This window comes from Pinus tabuliformis, chromosome 9 (genome assembly GCF_031772625.1).
Source record: "Pinus tabuliformis cultivar Carrire ecotype Pingquan chromosome 9, CPIR1, whole genome shotgun sequence".
Taxonomy (NCBI): domain Eukaryota; kingdom Viridiplantae; phylum Streptophyta; class Pinopsida; order Pinales; family Pinaceae; genus Pinus; species Pinus tabuliformis.
In genome coordinates this window covers 323,783,752-323,803,776 of record NC_142307.1, presented here as the reverse complement: position 1 = coordinate 323,803,776, position 20,025 = coordinate 323,783,752, and the positions used below count along the sequence as shown (strand labels likewise).

Sequence of the window (20,025 nt, the reverse complement as noted above, 5' to 3'; positions counted from 1 at the left end):
GGTAACTAATATCAGAATGATCCATATGAATGAAAGTTTCATAACCAGTGATATAATGATGAAACTTGTTAATAGCTTGTAGAATAGATGAAAAGTCCTTTTCTATCACAATATAATTTAACTCTGCAGGAATCAAATTTTTTATTGTGTAATAAATAACATAAGGAGTTAGGCTTTTCTATCCCAACATAGCTCCTAAAGTTGTATTTGAATCATCACTATAAATGTGAGAAGGAAGAGTCCAAGTAGATTCTTTTAATATTGGTGTTTCAGTGACTTTCTGCTTCAATGTCTCAAATGCTTTTTTGGAGTGACAATTCCAAACAAATACACAATATTTTGTAAGAAGTTTGGAAAGCGGAGAGGCTATTTTTGTGAAATTTTCTATTAATATTCTATAATAACTAGTGAACCCAAGAGAACTTATAACATCTATTTGATAAATAGGAATTGAAATTTTAGAAATTATTTCTACTTAATATTTATCCACATTAATTCCATCACTTGAAATATGGTGGCCTAAAAAATTTCCTTCATTAAACATTATAAATCACTTCTCATGACTTAATGAAAGATTTGCTTCTTTACATCTAATGAGATTTTTTTCTAATTTTTCAAGAGCTTCTTCAAAAGTATTTCGATAGATAGTAAAGTCATTCATGTAAACTTCCACACAATCATGGATTAGATCAGAAAAGATACCCAAAACTACTCTTTGAAATATTGTAGGTGCATTACGTAGTCCAAAGGGAAGTACCCTATAGGAATATTTTCCCCATGGACATGTAAAAGTAGTTTTATCTTGATCTTGTAGTGCCAGTTGGATTTGGCTATATCCACTAAAGCCATCAAGAAATGAAAAACATTTCTTCCTTTTTAAGGTATACAATACTTGGTCTATAAAGGGTAGTGGAAAATTATGTTTCAAAGTATCTTTATTTAATTCCCTATAATCAGCTCACACTCTCCATTTTCCGTTATTATTTGGAACAATCACCAAGGGTGACATCCATTGAATATCTGATATTGGATAGATGAAATTCACATTAAGTAACTTTTGCAATTCCTCCTCAACAATTTCTCTCAGATTAGGAGTCATCCTTCTCTAAGGTTGTCTAACTAGTTTGGCATTTTCCTGGATATATATATGGTGGATACAAGTTCTAGGATCAATCCATTCCATATCAATGTACTCCCACGCATAAGAAGATGATTTTTTTTGTAGCATATTTATCAATTTTCTTTATTGAAATCCCTCTAGGTTATTATTAATGTTTAATGTTTTTCCTCGGAATATTTCTACTATAAAATTGCCAAACTTTTCCATAGAATGAAAATCCATTTGATGAGATGATAGATATTCAATATTACATTGTTCTTGAAAACGTTTATCTTGAACATAATATGAATAAGAATCATTATTATCAATTAAGTTTATTAATTGATCTTCTTCATCTATTTCTGAAAGAGTAAATACTAGTTAGATATCATCAAAGTATTCAATATCATCATCTATCCATACTTCACTTTCTACTTTAGTTATTATTTTTGCAGGTGGATACAACGTGAATTTCTTAGTAGTGTTTCCATTAGAAATGAACATATTGCCAGATCTACAACTTATAAATGCATCAATTGTAACTAGCCAAGGTCTACCAAGGATCAATGGATGACGTCTGAAATTATTCTTGGGGGTTAAAATCATAAAATCAACAGGATATTCCCAAGAATCTAAAGAAACAAATAATATACCATCTAGTTTAATAACATATCTATATGCTAACTATAATAATGTGGGGGTAGGTGTAAAGAACATAAATGAAAATTTTTTGTTAGAGGCAAATGGAGGTTGCGGGTTTGAGGTTTAGGGTTTAGTGCTTCAGACCTGCTGAACCAGGCTCAGCTCTGGAAGCACACAGGATTAAAATAAAGGATCTACTCAGAAGAGGACAAGGACTGACCCACCAGATGGTAAACGGGTGGTTCATTAGGACCCCATCCTTTAAACAAATAGTTATGCAGAAGCAAGCAGCGTAGGAGGGAGTAAAGATAACAAGATATGGTAAGCTTAAAGCAGGATAGCGAAAAAAGCAAAGAGAAGAAACAAAAAGGACTGAGAGAAACAAACATCAACCCAAAAATGAAAGAAAAAGAAAGTGATGGAAAGGAGAACAGTGAGAAGAAGGATAATACAGGGCAAAACACACATCCCACGAAGAGAAACAATTAAGGGAAGGTGGGGAATGGGAGGAAGGAACTCAGTCGAAAGAAGAAGAGAAGCAAGATACTGTATTGAACCCCAGAAACAACACATCAACAAGAGGCGCATGCAAACCAAAAAAAGCTGAAACCCTAAGAGTGGTTATAACAGATCCGGGTATACAAGCCTATAGAGAACACATGTCGGAACATGCGGTAATATGCAAATTCATGGGACTGTGGCCAACTGAAAGAGCGTTATGCCAATGGATCAGGCAGCAAAGGAAACCCAAAGGTGATGTCAAACTGCACTTAGGAGAAAAAGGTTTCTTCACTATTGTTTTTACGAATTTAGAGGACAAGGATAGAGTTTTTGATGGGGGTCCTTACTTCTTCACTTCGGGAGGGCTCTACATGAGGCCCTGGAAACCCAACTTTGTACCAGAGAAAGAGACATTCACATAGGTCCCTGTGTGGATCCATCTGTTCTCTCTTCCAATAGATTACTGGGGCCTAGCGGCTCTTAAGCAAATAGGAGATCAACTAGGTACTTTCATCAAAGCCTCAGAAGCAACAATGCAAAGGAAATATACTTCCTGTGCAAGAATTTTTGTGGAAATGGATGTATCAGGCGCTTTACATGAAGGATTATGGTTGGAGTATAGTGATGAAGACTATTTCCAGGCCATCGACTATGAACAAATCCCCTTTCGCTGCTGAAAATGTCACGAGCATGGACATTTAGTAAGAGAGTGCCCATTGAGCAATATAGGGGAAGAACCTAAGCCAGAGCAAGCAGCAAAGTGCATGGATGCCTTTATAAGGCCAAAAGCAAGACAAAGGGCTAACACAAAAAGAACCAACAGAATGGAGACAGCACAAGGAAACACCATCAAAACCTTTGGAATATTGGAGACAGATACAGACTCAGAAGAACAGAATAAAGTATCAATTACAAGTGAAGGGAACCAAGAAAGGGCAGGTCATGTAACAAAAGAAGGGGAGGAACACCCCCTCAGCACAATAGTCCTAATGCAGGAACCAATAGAAGAGCAAGAGGAAGATGTTGACATGCTCACCAGTGATGGTGGCAGTGAGGAAATGGAGCTAAATGAGGTTCTAGAGAAAGAAGGAATGAACTTACTAGTCATGGCCGAGATCTGGAAAGCTTAAGGTATAGAGAATATTCCGGAAGAGGAGATCAGAAAGATCAACAATCTATTCATTGCAAGGTAGAAGGCGGAGATGGATAGGCAAAGTAGGAAGTTAGGCATAGCAAACGGAGTGGGCAGCCATTCAAAGAGCCTACTATGCAACTCAACAAGTTCGAAGTAGAGAAGGAAGAGAGATCGAAGAACAAACGGTGAAGTTTTGCAGTAACTAGGGATTCTAATGTTAAACTCAGGAAAGATGAAGGCTCTGAATGCCTTGCCGTCTTATCAAAAATCTATCTAGTTAAAAATGAAAGTTATATCGTGGAATGCAAGAGGGCTGAATAGCCAAGTGAAACAAAGACTTCTAAAGAGAAAATTACAGAAAGAGAAACCAGATATCATGTTCATACAGGAAACCAAATGTGCTAACAGCAACATGGCGAATATCAGCAAAAGGCTTGGAAAACATATAGAATTTATGGAAGTAGCCAGTCAAGGATGGGAAGGAGGTTTAGTCACTTTTTGGGACTCCCGAGTGATTCAAATCCTCTCAGCAGAAGCCACCAAAGCTTTCATAGCCATGGAGACTCAATTGATAGGTAATTTTGAAACTTACTTATGTACAAATGTTTATGGACCGCAAAGGTAGAAGATAAATTCTCCTTTCTCTGCTCTGTTTTAAGTTTAAAGACTAGATATCCCAACTCAAAGTTCATCATGGGTGGAGACTTTAATATGATCACATCTCTTTTGGAGAAGAAAGGAGGAATTAGAAAAATCAATAAGGATGCTGAGCTCTTCATTGAATTCATTGATTCTGCCAAACTAGTGGACATCCAACCAAAAAGTGGAACTTTCACATGGAATAATAGAAGAGGAGGCGAGAGGCAAATAGCCTCTCATTTGGATCGATTCCTTATTTCTGAAAGCATTATACTTGAAGGAATAATAGTGGAATCTGACATCCTTCCTAGTGGAGAATCGGATCACTGGCCAATCTCTTTGATAGCGGCCATCCAAGGAACCCCAAGAAACAAGCCTTTTAGATTCGAGAAGTTCTAGCTGAATCACCCTAATTTCATTCAATTGGGGGAGAAATGGTGGAACGAGCGAATGGACATCAGAGGAACAAGAATGTTTAAACTTCAGAGCAAATTAAGACACATCAAAAACAAAATAAAAGAATGGAATGTAACAGAATTTGGGAACATCTTTAAGGATAAATCTATCATAGAGGGAAGGTTAGAACAGATTCACAAAGATTGGGCAACAAGGCACAACAGTGAGGACTCATTAGAGCAAGAAAAAGTCCTAATGCAACAATGGCAAGTACGCTGTCAACAGGAAGAGACCTTATGGAAACAAAAATCCCGAATACAATGGCTTAAGGAGGGGGAACAAAACACCAAGTTCTTCCATAGGTCGGCGCGAGACTACAGAGGAGCTAATAAGATACTATGCCTCAACAATGAAAGTGGGGAAACTTTACAAAGTCACCAAAAAATAGCAGCATTGCTCACACGGCACTTCAATTATATAGCACAGGAACCGCCAGCAAACAGAACAGAAACTATTGAGGAGCTTACTCAGGCTATTCCTAAAATTATCACAAATGAACAGAACCTAGCTCTCAGTAGAGAAATATCCTTGGAGGAGGTGGAAGAAGCGGTTAGAATTATGCCAAATGATAAGGCACGTGGGCCTGATGGTTTCACCATCAATTTTTACAAAGCCTGTTGAAGCCTTATGAAAACTGAAGTTTGGGAAGTAGTAGAAGACTCTAGAAGATCCTATTCTATCCTTAAATCGCTAAATTCCACCTTCCTCGTTCTAATTCCGAAGGTAGAAGAGGCCAAATCTCCTGAGTAATTTAGACCTATAGCCCTGTGTAATGTGATTTATAAAACCATATCTAAAGTCATAGCCAACAGACTGAAGCCCATTCTTCCTAGCCTCATTTGAGAAGAGCAGTAGGGGTATGTTGAAGGTAGACAAATCTTAGATAATATTCTTCTAGCACAAGAAATGGTTCATACTCTTCAAACCAAGAAAATAGTAGGGATGTTAATGTAGCTTGATCTCTCTAAAGCTTATGATAAGGTTAGCTGGCACTACCTTGAGGCTATTCTAAACGCTTTTGGCTTTAACGAGTAGTGGACTAAATGGATCTTTTCCCTGATTAAATCCACTAAGTTTTCCATCCTTGTCAATGGCTCCCCCTCCAACCCTTTCTCTCCCTCCCGAGGCATCAGGCAAGGAAGACCCTCTGTCTCTGTTCCTTTTTGTAATCCTCATGGAAGGACTGAGTAGACTCATCAGAAAAGCAAAGAACGAGGGGAAAATCAAGGGGCTCCAACCCTTTCACTCAATACCTGCAACAACGCATCAACAATTTGTGGATGACACAATGCTGCATGGAACACCAACTGTGAAAGAAGCCATGGCTTTCAAGAATATCCTAGATCTCTTCAGCAAGGCCTCAGGTACGGAAATTAATCTTTCAAAATCCACTACTTTTTTCTTCAATACTCATCTCACCATTCAGAAGCATCTATCTAGTATTCTTGGATTTTGAAGAGGCAGCCTACCCTCGAGATATTTAGGAACCCCTCTAACAGACAAGCCCTGGCAAAAGATACACTATGAGAAAATCCTGGCCAACATGAAGAAAAGATGTCAGCACTGGACACACAAAGCACTCAATTTCGCTGGAAGACTAGCCCTCACCAAAGCAGTATTGCAGGCCATCCCTTAGCACCTACTCTCTATTATACCTACCCCTAAAGGAATCCTTCAGCAGATGAGAGCGATCTAGAGATCCTTTGTATGGAATGGAAATGCGGAAAAGAAAAAATGGGTGCTTGTCGCCTGGAACAAACTCTGCAAATCGAAAGTTTCAGGGGGCCTAAATCTTGTCGATCCCTCCATCATCAACATGACATGTGGAACCAAAATCTGGTGGAGATGGTTGAAGGAGCCCAATCTGCCATGGGCCAGACATTGGAAAGAAAAATATACCCCTGACTACAACATTTAGGAATTAATAAGGCTGCAGGAGGTTCCTGAAGGGTCTCCCATATGGAATTTAGCAAGAAAGAACCATGACATTGTGCACGATCACAGTTTTTGGGAAATCTAAAATGGGGAAACGGCCCTATTCTGGGAAGATGCTTGGCAGCAACTCCCGAAGCTTGAAACACCAGAGCTCGTAGACCTCAAGCGATAATGCCAAGACAGGGGTAGATACACTGTGCATCAATATTGGAACCACAACAGCGGGGACCAGGAATGGAGAGAATGGTTAATCAATACCACTGAAAGCTCCAGTGAGGAAAACAACAATACAAGAATTCTACTCGATCAACTAAACAAAAGGAAGATAAGAAACATTGAAGAAAAGGACCAGCTAAGATGGGGCATGAAAGGAATTGGTATTTTACGCTCAAGCAAGCCAAGGAACACCTCAAGAATGCTGAGAAAATGGAGGAAATTCAATGGAATAATAAATTTTGGGACACTCTGTTTTGGCCAAAAATCAAAACATTCCTATGGCTCCTAATGCGAAGAAAAACCCTTACGTGGGAGAATCTTCGCAAAAAAAGAGTTCCATGGCCCTTCTCACTGCCCCATGTGCAATTCAGATGAAGAGACAATGAACCATCTCTTCAACACTTGTGAGTGGGCTTGTCATTTGTGGATATGGGCAGAAAACATCATGCAAAAAATAGATTGAACCAGGGACTCCATCCAAGACACCATCCACAATTGGCAAAGCAGGTACTCAAATAATTTAAGAATTAACAGTATATGGAAAACCTTGCCGGGCTTTATCACCTAGACTATATGGAAGGAATGAAATAGAAGAATCTTCCAAAATGAATACAGAGATATAGAGCATTCGCTAGATACTATAATCCAAAATATAAGATAATTAATTCTAGTTAAATGCAGAGTGGAAACAAACGAACAACCTTCGGCTAAAGACTTACACATTTTAAAAATGTTCAAACTGGATAACAGCCAAAGCATGAGCACAACAAATTGCCAGCAAAACCCAAACACCGCGTCTTATGGCTTGGAGTGTCCCCCTGCAAGTTTTCTGAAGCTGAATTTCAACGGAGCCTCCAGAGGAAATCCGGGTTTGGCAGGCATCAGAGGTATCATAAGGAACTACGCAGGGGAAATTCTTCACATTTACAGCAAAGCCTTGGGGGAAGGGACGAATAACGAGATGGAGTTGGCAGATATGGAACAAGGGCTCCAAATTCTCAAAGGTATTCAGGGTGGCACAGCGGTGGTTAAGGGAGACTCAGAGTTGGCAATTACAGCGGCAAGGAAGCTCTACGGAGGAACGAAAGCAAGAAAATTCACCAAACATTGGAGACTTGCCAAGGTTACAAACAACATAGCAGATATGTTGAGAGTAATGAAAGGTTTGGTTTTCCAGGCTGTGAGACGAAGAGCTAATACAGTGGCAGACCACCTGGCGAACTATGGAATCGAGCACCCAAACACTAGGTGGGACAGCTGTTGGCAGAATATAAATTGCCCGGAATGAAAAGAGAAGTGCATCCAGCTCTCCAGGCAAGATCTAGGTGATGACAACCCGGTATGAGTGGGAGGAAGATCACCACCACGTCACTCTATGGTGGGACACGCTGGCACGGCAGATGCCATTAAAGAGTGGCAGGGGGTAGAAGGACACGCGAGTTCGGCACAATTATGGCACGAGTAGAGGAAAAAGAAAATGAAACCAGTTATGATAAGTAAGGATAAGCGCCGCCGAGACCAAACCAAGGAGGACACTTGGCAAACTATGGAGCGAGCGAGTAGAGGTGATCGTAATGGAAAGATTGTGAGCCATTACATAAAAAATCCAGCATCACGAAAAAATTATTATGAAAGGACTTACAAATTGCATCGAGCTAGACGGTATGCAACCGATAATAGCCCAAATAGCTGCTATTTAACTACAACCAGAGCCAGGGGAAAAAGCAATGTTTTATTGTGTAGCAGACCTGAGCCCATCCATTCTGCTGAAAGCTTCCAGAATTTCACCGTGAGCGTTAGCACGATAATGGAAGGAGAAGGAAGTCACAACGCATCGACAAATAAATATCTCAAGAATTCTAGAGAAATGTATGAGATGCGAACTTCGCTAAAGAACAAACATAAGATCATCGACCTGGAAGCCATGGTCCAGGAGGAAGAAATGAAGCGGTCGGAAGAGGACATTGAAAAGGAAGTGGATTAGCTGCAGGACCCCAGCACTGTGACCAAGAAGGCAACTCAATTTGTCAGGACTCAGGCAGAAAGCTGGCACATGAAAACTCTGCGGGCTCAAGCCTTGAGCATGCAGGCAAATAATGCAGATCAACTGCAAATAGACTAGCCTATCTCTGAAGCCAAGTTAGAGGAACACATTGCAATCTTAGAGAGTCTAGACTTTAAGGTTAGTGTGCTCGAGCAAGAGGTCGACAGCATCTCCAAGAAACTCAGAGTGCTCATCAAACTCCTCAGGCACACCATTAGACAAGAATCCAGGCAAGCCGAGAATCTGAAGAATGAACTGATGGGAGAGCTTCACGGCCAGCATGCCAAGTAGGCGTAGGCTGGCATCTCAATTTGTAAACCTGCTCCGGAGACCTCAAGAAACTATGTGGTGCTCAAAATGTAAAGGAATCGTTCGGTCTGTGCTTGGTTTTCTTGTGTCATTGGTTAGTCCTCTAGGTGCTCGGCTTTTAAGCTGGTTAGATGGTCTGTTGTTGTGCCCTTCTATTATTATGATAAATTTGTCTGTTGTTTCTGTTATTAGGATGTTGCCTCATGCAGACAGAAGTTTAAGTGTTTTTCCTTTGTTAAGATATGTGACGGTGCCACCCTGCATGGTGTGCTTATGATAGTTTTGGTTAGACCTTTTTGGTTAATTTTGAAGGTAGGCCTGCAATCTGGCGGCCCTCGATCTGCTAATGAAATTTTTTTGTACTATATTTACCTCTTTTTAATATAATTTTCTGACTTACACAACAAAAAAAATGTGGGGGTATATTGAAGACTAGGAAGCTTTAATTGATCCATAGTTTTTTTTCTCATGATATTGATGATTGCTCATAAATAAATCAAAGTTTTTGGAATCTCGATACCATTGATGTGAATTTTTACAATATGGATACCTATATCTATAGATATTTTTGAACTTTTGTTTTCCGCATCCTAATATCAACAATTTCTCCTACCAATTAGATTTTCTTGACATCCTTTCTTTTGCTTCCTAGTTTTCTAATGTGTAAATCCTTAATATTTTTTTGAATATTGGTATTTCCTTTATAGCTTGAAGCAAAGGAATTTAGATGCAAAAATTAATTAGTTCATCTAATACGTCATAATCTAGTATAAAAAATTTCCTTTCTATTCTTTTATCAATCACGAGGCTTTCAAGAAAGGCTGGATCTTGTAAGGAAATAGAAGGTTGTTCTACTAGAAGAATTGTAGGAGTTCAATTTATTTGGTCATCCTTTAAATGTATAGGAACATATTCCTTTGGAGGATTCCTTTGTTGATCAGGAAATGTTTCTTTTTCAAGAACCTCATCCTCTTTAGATGTTTGGATGAGAACTATTGGTGAATTCTTTTGCAAAACCTTGCTATATCTAAGTTGAAAATCATTTAGACCTAGTGGGGCTAACATACAAGCTCGAAAATTTTGACCTTCTATATTGTATACACCTTGTTGATTTTTATTATTTGGATTTGGGAGTGTTTTAGAAGCTAGTTTATTGGATTTTTGAGGAAATGGAGTGGATAGTAATGAAAGCTGTTGATTTGTTGGTTGGGCTCAAAACTGAGGGGTCTAGTTTGGTTGAGGAGGATAATGTTGTGGTGGAAAAGGGAATAAGATGATTGGATTTAAGGATATTGAGTATTTCTTCCATAAGAATTATGCCAACCTTGTGCTCAAGATGGATTTTGGGGTTGAGGGGGCCAAGGTTACCAAGGCATAGGTGCAGTCCAATTATTCTATGCTTGTTCATATGGTTGATATTTAGCATTGAAACCTTGATTCATATTTGGTTGTTGGTTTTTCCATGGTATTTTAGCAACAAAACAAAGTGATTTAGTTTGGCTTGTTCTAGCTTCATCTTGAAAGGCGTATTTAAGACTAGGTATTGAGGGGAACTCCCTTGTATCATGATTTTCAACACATATGGCACACATTTGTTTGCTATCAAGAGGATATTATCTTAGAGGCATGTTTCTTTCTACACCTGGGGCAAAAAATAGATAATGCATCATTTTCATATTTTTACTTATTTTGTATCTTGAGAGTATCGAGTTGTTCATTAAGATTCCCATGGATAATTATTTTAAAGTTGTGAATCAAATTTCCTAATTTTACTCTACATACTATTCCAATTGCAGATTTACTAACTCTTAACATGACATGATATCTTGGATTCTTACTAGATATAGCCTTACCCATTGAGATTTGTTTACAAAAATCACATATTGCATCAAATGAAAGTTGAGAAACATCTCCTTTTCCCATTAAGTTGAGAAGGTCAATCCACTCATCTATTATAGATTTTAACAAAATATATTTTTATGTTTCTTCATGCAATTCATGCGCCATATCCCTTTTAACATCATATGAATATATTTCAACTAAGTCTTCAAAGGTTTCATTCTCCTTTTGCATCAACCTAAATACTTCATCCTTAAGTTTATGGGGCATACTAAAATCTTTATATTTCTCTAGGAACGTTATTTTCATTTCTTCCCAAGTTATAGTAGTATCTGTCTCTACTCCCATGAACTATTTGAGTGATCCATGTTTTAGAGTAGCTAAAAATAATTTTAATTTTTGAGTATCAATTAAATATTCATAGGATCTACATAATACTTCAAACTCAAAAAAAGAGATGTTTCTAGATCCTCAATTTTTAAGCCATGAAAAATAGGAAGAATAGAGGGTGAGAAATTTTAATTATGGCTATGGAATATTCATCAAAGATATGAAATACATAAGGATGTGGTTCTCTTCTACCTTATCTACCAGGTCCTCCTCTATTTCCAACTCTGAAACTTCCACCTCCAATCCTCAGTTCTCCTTCGACATTATGTACTTCTCCTTCCCCTTCCCTTACCATTATAGATTCTTTATATCTAATGTAAGGTTCGATGATAGGGTTATATAACTCTTCTTTTGGTTCCTCTACCAATGATATCTTAGAATAAACATCCTCTTCTTCACTAGGTACCTCTAACTCCTGTCCTAAGAGTTGTTCTCCTGTTGAGGAGAGAAATATTACTCCTTCTATTGGGGATGTTGGTTCTTCAACTACAATGCTAGTGGAAGAAGTTAGTGAATATCTAGGTTGGATTTTATATCTATGCACCTCAGGAAGTCTATGTCTACCTGCTATAGATGGAGTACAAGTCTCAGTGGATAGTGTTGGACTATGTGGTCCAGCAGAAGTGAGTGGTGATGTAGGAATTGAACTTTGTCCCCTACTTCTACTTACAAATATAACCCTAGAATCCCTTTCTATATTCATACATTCTAAATGACTTTATTATGTTTTAATCATGCATTAATGATATGAAAACTAGAAATTGAATCCTATATACACTTCCCGGGCAATGACGCCAAAACATTGGGTAATTTAATTAATTTTAAATTACTTCATTAATTGTAAACAAGGTTCGTGTACTTATGAAGTGCACGTGCACAATATATGCTAGGTTTTGTATTTTAGGTTTCTAAAATATAGAATTAATCAAGTATGGATGAATGTTACATTGAATGAAAGTTTTGTCATGCATATGTTTCTTCCACTAAAAATACTTCTTGGAAAATTCAAATCAAAATCAAGCTGGAAATTTAATCTATGAATTGAAAATCACAACTTCTAATTCTAAAATTGAGAGTTATAACTCTGATTGCAGAAAGGGAATGCTAAATTAACTTGCAGAATAAAAGTTCTAATTCTACTTGTAGAAAAAAAATAGTGGTTCCACTTGCAGAAAGAAAATTCTAACTCTATTGCACAAAAAGAATGCTAAATTAACCTGTAGAAATATTAAAACATTATAGCTAGTTATTGATAACACACTTCTTCAACAAAATATTGAATTGAATTTTTAGCTTCAAATGATTACTAATGTGCATGATTATGCTTCGAAACCTATATATTAATCATCCACAAAACTACATGGCATGATTAACTAAGTTATGAAATAAAAGAGCTTAATGAAATGAACTATAGAAAGCAAATATTTTTGTGTTTTATGAGAGCTCTATTTATTATAAACAATGATAATTCACCTAAGAATTGATCAATCAAATTGTAGTGAAGCAAAACTATCTATCACACGAATTACAATAAACACATAGAAAATCAGATAAATCATGTGGCCCTCTTATAACTCTCCAGCTGGCCCTCTTGTTGAGTGTATGTTTGTATCAATTCAGATAAATCATGTAGCCACACATTTTCTTAGAATAAGAGTATTATATTGATCACACAAGTCTTCAACAAAGATTGCAACAATTAACAATAACAACTCCTCTTGTATTCAACCTTGCCTCAAGGATTTTCATACACCCTTATTAAGTAAGAGCTTCAAGAGTCCTATGTCAAGGGGTAGCTTCACTAATCTAACAAGTAAGAATTCGAATTAATATGAAAGTAGTTATCCTCATGATTTTCTGCTAAGAGGGAAATTCATGAGAGATTTCATGGAACACATCGACTACTAAGACTAGTCAATCATTTCCACACTCACTTGAATCTGCCATGAATCGCCTTCAAAATATTTTAATCGTTAAAGTGTGATAACTTGACTTGACTTCTGGTTTGACTTCCATATATCTTGATCCATGTGGTTTTCAAAATCATCTAGATATAACAATGTAAACTTTGAAACAGGAACTAAAAACTCAAAATGGGAACTCTAGCAAAAAAATCTCCCAAAAACAAGAAAAATCAACTCAAAACTGAAAAGTTTTAATGCTCGAATAACAATTTTTTTTCTAGGATGAATTTTCAACATGCTTTAAAAATGGCAGGAAAAACCTTTTTTGTGCAAAAAATTGCAAAAAACACCATGAAGAAGGAAAGTGTTGATGTGTTGATGTCGAAATAACATCGGTTTTTTTTTCTTTTTTGTTCTTTTGTTTTTTTTTAAAGATAATTTTCAACATTTTGAATTATTGGCGTAAAATATTTTATTATCACTCAGAAAAAACATTAAAATTTCAAAATAATAATGAGAACATAAATTTAAAAATTAAAACAATGAAAAAAATTAACAAAAAAAAATATATATATATATATTTAAAAAAAAAAAACATAAAATTAAAAAATGACAAAAAAATCAAATATATTAAAAAGACAAAAAATAAAATTAAAACAAAATTAAGAATAAAAATAAAAACAAAAACAAAATTAACCTAAAAAAGACAAAAAAACAAAATTCAATCATAAAAATGTAAAAAAAAAAACAAAATTAACCTATAAAAGATAAGAATTAAAAAATTAAAAAAATTAAAGAAATAAATAACAACAAAAACATATTTTCAAAAACAAAAAAAATTTAAAAAACAATATCTTGTAAACTATTTAAGGAAAAAAACAAAAAAAAATTGAAAACTATAAAAATATATAAATAAAAGTACACCAATTTTAAAAAACTTTTAAAAAAGCTAAAAGAAATAAAAATAAAATATAATGACTTAAAAAAAATATTAAAAAATTAACCAAAAAACTTAAAACCATTTAACAGCTTACATATACCATATTTATCAGACACTTAAATTTACTTCTCTATAAATGAGTCCTAATGATGAGTCTTGGACTAGACTCGAAACATGGACAAATAAAAGATGAACCAAATAAATAAAACCACAACACAGAAATCTACAAACCAAATAAATAAAAAATTTAAAAACTTTTAAAAATAAAATAAAATCATAAAAACAAAACAAAACAAAAAATTATGTTTGAAAATAAAATATAATTAAATAAGAAAGGAAATTAAAATCTAAAAATTTTTATTAACAATAGATTAAAAAAATAAAAAATAAAAATTGGAGCACCAGGGGCTTGAGTGTTGCGGTCACAGGCCAACGAAGCTTTGTGCAGTTCCACTAGATCGCGGTTGCGTCCTGCAATCGCTTGGGCGAAGAGTTGCACTCCAATTTTGTATTTATATTATTTTTGAACTATTGTTAATACTTTTTCTTTTAGACTTCTTTTAATTAATTATGTTTTTTATTTAAGATGTTTTTTTTTTAATATAATTGTTTTAGGTTTCTGATTTATTTTTAATAGTTTTTATTTTTGTTTGTTCGTTAGTTTGTAATTTTGTTTTTAAATTGTTTAAAATGGTTTGAATTTTTTATTGTTAATTTTTTTGTTTTTGTTTTTATTTTAAATCAAGTTTGTGTTTAATTTTTAACTTTTTCTTAATTTTTTTAATAGTTTCTTAAAATTTGTGTATTTTTATATATTTATTTTTACAGTTTTAAAAATATATACATATATATTTTTTGAATTTTTTTGCAATTTTTTTATAGTTTACAAAATATTATTTTTTTTACATTTTTTTTTTAATGTTTTTTGGTTTTTTTTATATATACTTTTATATTTGTTTTTTCAAGTAATCAACATTTAAAAAAAATAAATAATACAAATAGAAAAATTGTTAAGTGATCAACATTTAAAAAACAATTCCAAAAAATAAATTAAAGTGTCAAAAAAATGTAACATTTAAAAAAATATCCTCACTTAATACATTACAAAATTTAAAGTGTCAAAGATCAACCCTCTAGAAAAAAGGGGTTCATGTTGCATCAACACATTTCAAAATCAACATGAAAATCACTAGTATTTAAAAACAAATACTTATATTTGATACATAAGAAAAATTAAATGTCAAACATATGTTCTGCAAAAAAAAAGAAGTGTATTCTGAATCAACGTTTTTCAAAATCGTTGACTTTTTTTCTACCTCAAAAAAAGGGGTAATTATATCAGTTCCCATTTCAAAGTTTACATTGTTTTATGTGGATATCAGTATGTTGATCATTTTCCAATTGTTGGTTCATTTTGTTCATTCTCTGGTGTGCTAGAACCTATCTAACCATTGAGGTAACTACAAAAATCTTAGTTAGCTACATAATGAATGACATTCGCTAGCTATAGGAATGTTTAAATTAAATTTCCCACAGAAACAACAAATTATAAATAATGTAGAATCAATACCTTTTTGGATGCTCGAACATATCTATGATGAACTTTTAGACTGAAATTGCAACAAAATTATTATGGAAAGGATAAAAAAGAAGGCAAATGGGTTATCAAAATGAGGACAATTTCATACTTCAACAGTGTTGTTGATTGAGAGTGGAAACATGCATAACATTGTCCATAAGGGAGTAGCAAAAGAAGTTTATTGTTTTGTCAGGGAAGTATCTAATTTCCAAGCCCTTAACGTTGATTGGGGGACCATGAAATGTGAAGGCCACCATGAAAATATTAAGCTTCAAATAGGGGATTATCATCTCAAAACCCACATGTTTTCCACTAAAATGGATGGTTATCACATTGTTCTTGGTGTTAAATGGCTCACAACACTAGGCCCTATTACAGGACTTCTAGAAGTTATATATGAGCTTTATGGAGAACAACCACACTCATTCACTGTGGGGACCCCAAGCAGGTGCTTCGATTATCATCAACTCAATTGAATGGAGAGGTTTTCAAAAAAGGGACATCATAGGATAATAACACAATTTAATGCCATGCATGCCATTAAACCCACTCCTCCTCCCATTCATCCCGATATGCAACAAGTACTAGACCGCCACCAGTGGGTCTTCAAAAAACCTAAGGACCCACCCTCTAGGGTTTATCATTATCATAACATCCCATTGTTATCACGTACCCAACCACCAAATGTTTTCCCCTATCGATATCCTTATTCCCAATAGAATGAAATTAAAATTTTTATCAAGGAATGCCTTGAAGCTAGTGTTATCCTTCCTGGGCCCAACTATTATTAATATTTGGTTGTCATGGTTCTAAAGAAAGACATTGAATTACGCATGTATCCAAACTTTAGCACCCTTAACAAGCTTACTATCAATGATTAAATGTCTATCTGAGTAGTTGATTATCTCCTTAATGAACCGCATGGTGCCAAAAGTATTACCAAGCTGTACCACCACTCAGGATATTACCAAACTCAAATGAAGGAAGTTGGCATTCCCAAGGCATCCTTCCGAACTCATGAAGGCAAGTATGGATTCCTGGTCATGTCATTTAGTCTCTGCAATGCCCCATCCACTTTTAGAGCCTCATAAAAAACCTTCTAAAACCGTATCTTAGGAAATTCATCCTCATCGTTTTGTATGTCATACTCATCTTCAACATAACATGGGACTCTCACGTTTATCATCTTGACCAAGTATTGCAACTGCTCCAAGATCATAAACTATTTCACAAATTATCCAATTGTTCCTTTGGTATGGAAGAAGTAGAGTATTTGGGAGATGTTGTGGGCTATGAAGGAGTGAGGGTTGATCCAAAAATGATTCATGAAATTCAAGAGTGGCCCAAACTAAAAATTATTGAGGCTTTTCAGGGTATTCTTGGGTCTCACGAGCTACTATCACAAATTTGTCCCTAATTATGGATGCTTCGCATGACCCCTCACTAATATTCTCAATAAAAAATCATTTCCATGGCTTGACGTAGATTAATTGTCCTTTTTGGAACTCAAACGTACCATATGATTCACACTAGGATTGTCCCTACCAGAATTTATAAAACCTATTTTTTATTGTATGTGATGCTTCAAGTACAAACATTAGTGCAGTGTTAATGTGGGAAGGTAGACCGTTGGCTTTAAAAAGTCAACAAATCAGTGGAAAGCATGTGGGTCAATCTCCATATGAGAAATAAAATATGGTGATCTTACATGCAATAGACACTTGACATCGATACTTACTACGACGTCATTTCCAAATCCACAATAACCATCATAACCTAATATATTTCCTAGACCAACATCTATCGTTGCCACAAAAAAATAAATGGCTCGCAAAAATTTTGGGATATGATTATTTGATAATTTACAAGAACAGGCATGAAAATATAGTTTTCGATGCCTTATCACGTTAATTTGAGGATGGAGGAACTCGTTTATCCCTCTCTATACCAATACTAGAATAGATTCATGAAACATGTCATGAATAGCTCTGCCACTCTTTCTATCCCATTATTGTCACTCACTGCGTTATGAGTTATCGTTGCATAGAGTGCAAAAGGGAAGTGTCTTTTGAAGCCTTCTCCCAAGCCAAAACATATCTCAAAGCTTAATTAGACCCTCTCCATTCGATAGTGCTTGGAACAAGCTTTCCGATGGTAGGTGGAAGTCAAAAAAATTGACTCTTGGCTCATAAATTAGAGAAGATTGAAGATACGCTTTGAAAGACATAAAACAAAGAGAAAAGTCCATGGGTTAGGCTTATAGAAATTGCAATCTAATTTTTAGCAAAGCAAAAGTAGGGGGGAAATTGGTATGGGGGGGCCTCAGGAAGATTAATGGCTCAGCGTGGATCTGTACTCAGTCGTAACTATAAAGGACTACTACAAAAAACTCTTCCTTTATTTCATCACAAGTAAGCACAATCAATTGATGCCAACTCTTGAGAGTGGTCAAGTCGGGCAGTTAAGATGAAAGTGACGGGATGCGTTGAGTAGCTAGTGGGGCACACGATGACAGAGACGAGGCATGACCAAGAGTTTTCACAGAAACGGCAGAGGAACATTTCCTCCATCATCTTTCTTTTCATTATTGTATAATTTTTTTAGTTTCCATGAAATAAATCATATCATTATAAATCATTTTGGGCAGCAGAGTTATCACTAGCCAAGACAACTAGTCTATCAGTTAACTGGTCCTTGACTAAGATATTTTGTAACTATATATTCAAAGCGCCCCCTTTTGTGTGTAAATAAAGGGGAGAAACACGTAGTTGAGGTTCTTTAATTCTACACTCGAGGGGTCCAAATTCTGTGATTCCACTCTGGGTCTAAAGGCTTGCTCATGAGGGACTTTAGTTGTAGATTGTTGATTGTAATGGACTAGTTATTGGGACCCTCCAAGTATTAATGAGACTATTTTCTTGATTCCAAGCATATCAATGTGTACTATGTATTCCCCTTTGTAATCTCATTTCATATATGTTTTTCGTTCCTTGAAATAATCTAATGGAACTGTAAGTTTCTCCCTGATTAATGGATTTATCCAGGCTGCTAAATAGAGAACAATAATTGTTTATATTGTACATTTAATTGTGTTATTCAATATCCTACTGTACTTGTAGAAATTATATATTTATTTTTGTTATTATATTAACTCGTAGTGCTTATATGAGCACAAATTTACTCACGTTATTTGGCGATAAAGGTACCCATGATGTATATGCATGAAACCTTAATTTGTGCTCCACTATTTCCACTCTTTCATCTCTTCCCTCTTCCATATTTATATCAGGAAATCATGGTTTAGGATTCTGTGTTGTCTACGGCCTTATGCATCGAATTACACCTTTCTATTAGAACATTGTTGCTTAGGATTTTGTCCTGTTTACAACCCTAGGCATCGAATTACCTCCTTCCTTTCCTCCTCTTAACTTTACTACAACTTCAATATAAAACTTCTTGTTATTGTGTGTCAGCCACTAAAACTAGACATTTATCTTTGAGGTTGGCCCGATTTACCCCCTCAGGATTTGGATCCATGTATCGACTTGAGTTTACCTAGATGACATACTATTGGACCAACCCCCCTTTATTCTCTTTTAATTACATGACAATTGGAGTGCTTTAGAAAGCCACTCACAAATAATCTTCCATGAACTCCTCTATTTAAGATTTCGTAGTCATTGCTCTATAATCAACCCAAAGGTTGTCTCTAGGAAGCTTTTTATGTCCCCTCAAGCATGTGTGCTATAGCTGCCTTCAAAAGACACAACATCTTTCTGGCGATTTTTCGAGAGAATGGATTAGAATATTTTTTCCTGGGTATGAAAAATTTTTACATTCCTTTTGCTAGGTGAGCAAGGGAAGTGTGGGTTGAAGATATCTCACCTTGGCCACTCCACTATTTCAATCATATGGTAAACATCCTAGCGACTCCACTTTCCATATCTCTATTTGATCGTCCTGACTTTCAAGTAGCCTCATACTCACTCTGATGCTAAAAAATCCAAAAACTGTCCCTACTTGTGAAACTGAATTTGTGGCCAACAAATTTGCCCCACTAGTTTTTTAAATGGCTATTTCTAAATTCGTAGCCAACAAATTTGCCCCACTGGATTTTTCTTGTATCACTAGTTATCCCAATAATGTCCCTCCATTTCATGAATGGAATACCTATTTGCCTAGATTCAGTGGGAATACAGATAAAATGCCTAACCAGCACATCAAATAATTTCATGAACGCATGGAACAACAGGGTATTTTTATTGAAGATGTACAAATGAAACTGTTCATGTATTCTTTAGACAAGGATGTTTGAGTTTGGTACAAAACAATACCTCATTGAAGCATATATTCCTTAAACTTTTTCATATAACATTAAATCACTATTGCAATGGACT

At 35.4% G+C, this 20,025-nt stretch overlaps 1 protein-coding gene across 1 annotated transcript; it reads left to right on the top strand.

The window, feature by feature from the left end:
* Positions 1-7,353: 7,353 nt before the first annotated feature.
* LOC149148534 (uncharacterized) lies at positions 7,354-7,911 on the top strand. The gene has a single exon (XM_089442205.1). The coding sequence runs from the start codon at positions 7,354-7,356 to the stop codon at positions 7,909-7,911; it is 558 nt and encodes a 185-aa protein (XP_089298331.1).
* The last annotated feature ends 12,114 nt before the right edge of the window (positions 7,912-20,025 follow it).

Bases quoted from the DNA above. Each gene is read 5' to 3' on its own strand.
- LOC149148534 (XM_089442205.1), top strand. From the start codon at position 7,354: ATGTTCAAACTGGATAACAGCCAAAGCATGAGCACAACAAATTGCCAG.